Raw genomic sequence first — 1980 nt, 5'->3', positions numbered from 1 at the left:
GAATGTAAAAACGCGTGGCACACATAGGTTGTGCTTGCGTGTGTGTGTGTAAGACACAAAAATAACCTGAAATCAACCTGAGATTAACATGAAATCAACCTGAGATTAACCTGAACTCAACCTGAGATTAACCTGAAATCAACCTGAGATTAACCTGAAATCAACCTGAGGTCAACCTGAGATTAACCTGAAATCAACCTGAGATTAACATGAAATCAACCTGAGATTAACATGAAATCAACCTGAGATTAACCTGAAGTCAACCTGAGATTAACCTGAAGTCAACCTGAGATTAACCTGAAATCAACCTGAGATTAACCTGAAGTCAACCTGAGATTAACCTGAAGTCAACCTGAGATTAACCTGAGGTCAACCTGAGATTAACCTGAGGTCAACCTGAGATTAACCTGAAATCAACCTGTGATCAGCCTGACATTAATTTGAGGTCAACTTGATTTAATCTGGATTTAAATAATCTGGTATTAACCAATCAGCAGGAAGCCTGCCTGCTGCAGGCAGCCAATCACAGCTGCTCCTTACCTTCAGCTTCCACCTGGATGCTGTCCACAGAAAACTGGAAAAAATAAAAACAATTAATTATTGTTTTCTGCTCCACTTTGATCTGAGCTGCAGTAATCAGAATATTAAAACGGTTCAATAGAAACGACATTTTAACAGAAATGTGTGACTCATAAAAGGTTTGTTCATTTCCGTAAACTCGGTTCAGGTCTGGGCTCCTTTTTCATGAATCCATGCATGAATGTGGTGCAGCATGGAGGAGCCCGGCCCGAGGTTCTGCTGAGGTTCTGGTGTCTCTGACGCTCCGAAATTCATAGATTTTCCTGAGACCGTTGCTGGGTTTGGTGCAACCAGCACCAAACCCAGCAACGTATGACAAAAAAAAGCAACGAGCTGTAATTTCCAGACTAGTGGTGAATCTAGGACTGGGAACGGTTCGGACTCACGATGACGGGCTTTGTCACCATCCGCCTCAGACTGCCGATCCGAACGCTGCGGCACTCCAGGATGATGCTGTCGCACTTGGTGAGTGCCATTTTGGGCTTCTTCCTCCTCGGCGTCAGCAACTCAGCTGGAGGCTGATTCCCAAACTGGGAAACAGAAGAAGAGAAGGTGTGATTCCCAGTGAGCTCCCGGGGATTTTCCCAGTAAACTCCCGGTCTCACCTGGTCCTTCATGCGGGCTCGGCGTGGGATCGTGATCTTCGTGTTGACGTCCTCGAAGAAGTCGGCGTTCAGCTCCTCCTGCTCGGCGGCGCTCTTCACCGCCGCCTCCACTCGGCCTCCGGAGGGCGCCGGAGAGGAGTGGGCGGAGTCAGCAGGTCGAGGCGAGACGTTGTCCAATCGGTTCACGCTTCCAGTGCTGCCCGTCTCCGCCTCCTCCTCGTCGCTGGACAGGACGACTACAGAAGAAGAATGCAGGTCAGCCTGGCGACATCGGAAAACCGCGAGCTTCCCGGATGGTGATTTCCGTGGCTCACTGGGGTCGTTGAGCTCCGGCTGCTGCCCCGCCGCCGCCGCTGCCGCTCGCTTCCCTTTGGCTCTGCAGCAGCCCGACGTCCCAGCTAGCACCGGGATCCTGCCGTTGCTCAGCGGCGCCACCCTGCTGGCCGAGACGCGCACCGGCATGGCGGCGCCGGGTTTGTAGAAGTTCTGCTGGATCCCGACGGGTCCGGCGGGGTTCTGGGACCGGATGGCGGGGCGCGGGGTGGGGGAGGACGGGGCGGGCTGGGTCAGGGCGCCTGGGGGGGGCGCCAGAGACTCGCTGCTGCCGCAGGTCAAGCAGCTGCTGCCGAGCTCACTGGGCTGGCGACACTTCAGACACACGGAGTGGCAGACGGGCCGACCCGGCTGCACAGGGAACATGGGGAACATAGGGAACATGGGGAAACACGGGGAACATGGGGAAACATGGGGAACACGGGGAACACGGGGAACATGGGGGAACACGGGGAACACGGGG

General features: G+C 53.9%; 1 protein-coding gene across 1 annotated transcript in view; it reads right to left on the bottom strand.

The window, feature by feature from the left end:
- Positions 1-1980, bottom strand: part of LOC106956083 (sentrin-specific protease 6-like) — a 32666-nt gene that overhangs the window by 14840 nt on the left and 15846 nt on the right. Inside the window, 4 exon segments of the mRNA XM_015046664.1 lie at positions 541-574; positions 966-1109; positions 1185-1420; positions 1499-1868. Of these exon segments, the coding sequence (XP_014902150.1) occupies positions 541-574; positions 966-1109; positions 1185-1420; positions 1499-1868 (784 nt within the window).

The sequence above is a fragment of the Poecilia latipinna genome, unplaced genomic scaffold (assembly GCF_001443285.1).
Source record: "Poecilia latipinna isolate Pla-1442-1.1 unplaced genomic scaffold, P_latipinna-1.0 Scaffold786, whole genome shotgun sequence".
Classification (NCBI taxonomy): domain Eukaryota; kingdom Metazoa; phylum Chordata; class Actinopteri; order Cyprinodontiformes; family Poeciliidae; genus Poecilia; species Poecilia latipinna.
This window is presented reverse-complemented; position numbering and strand designations above follow the sequence as displayed.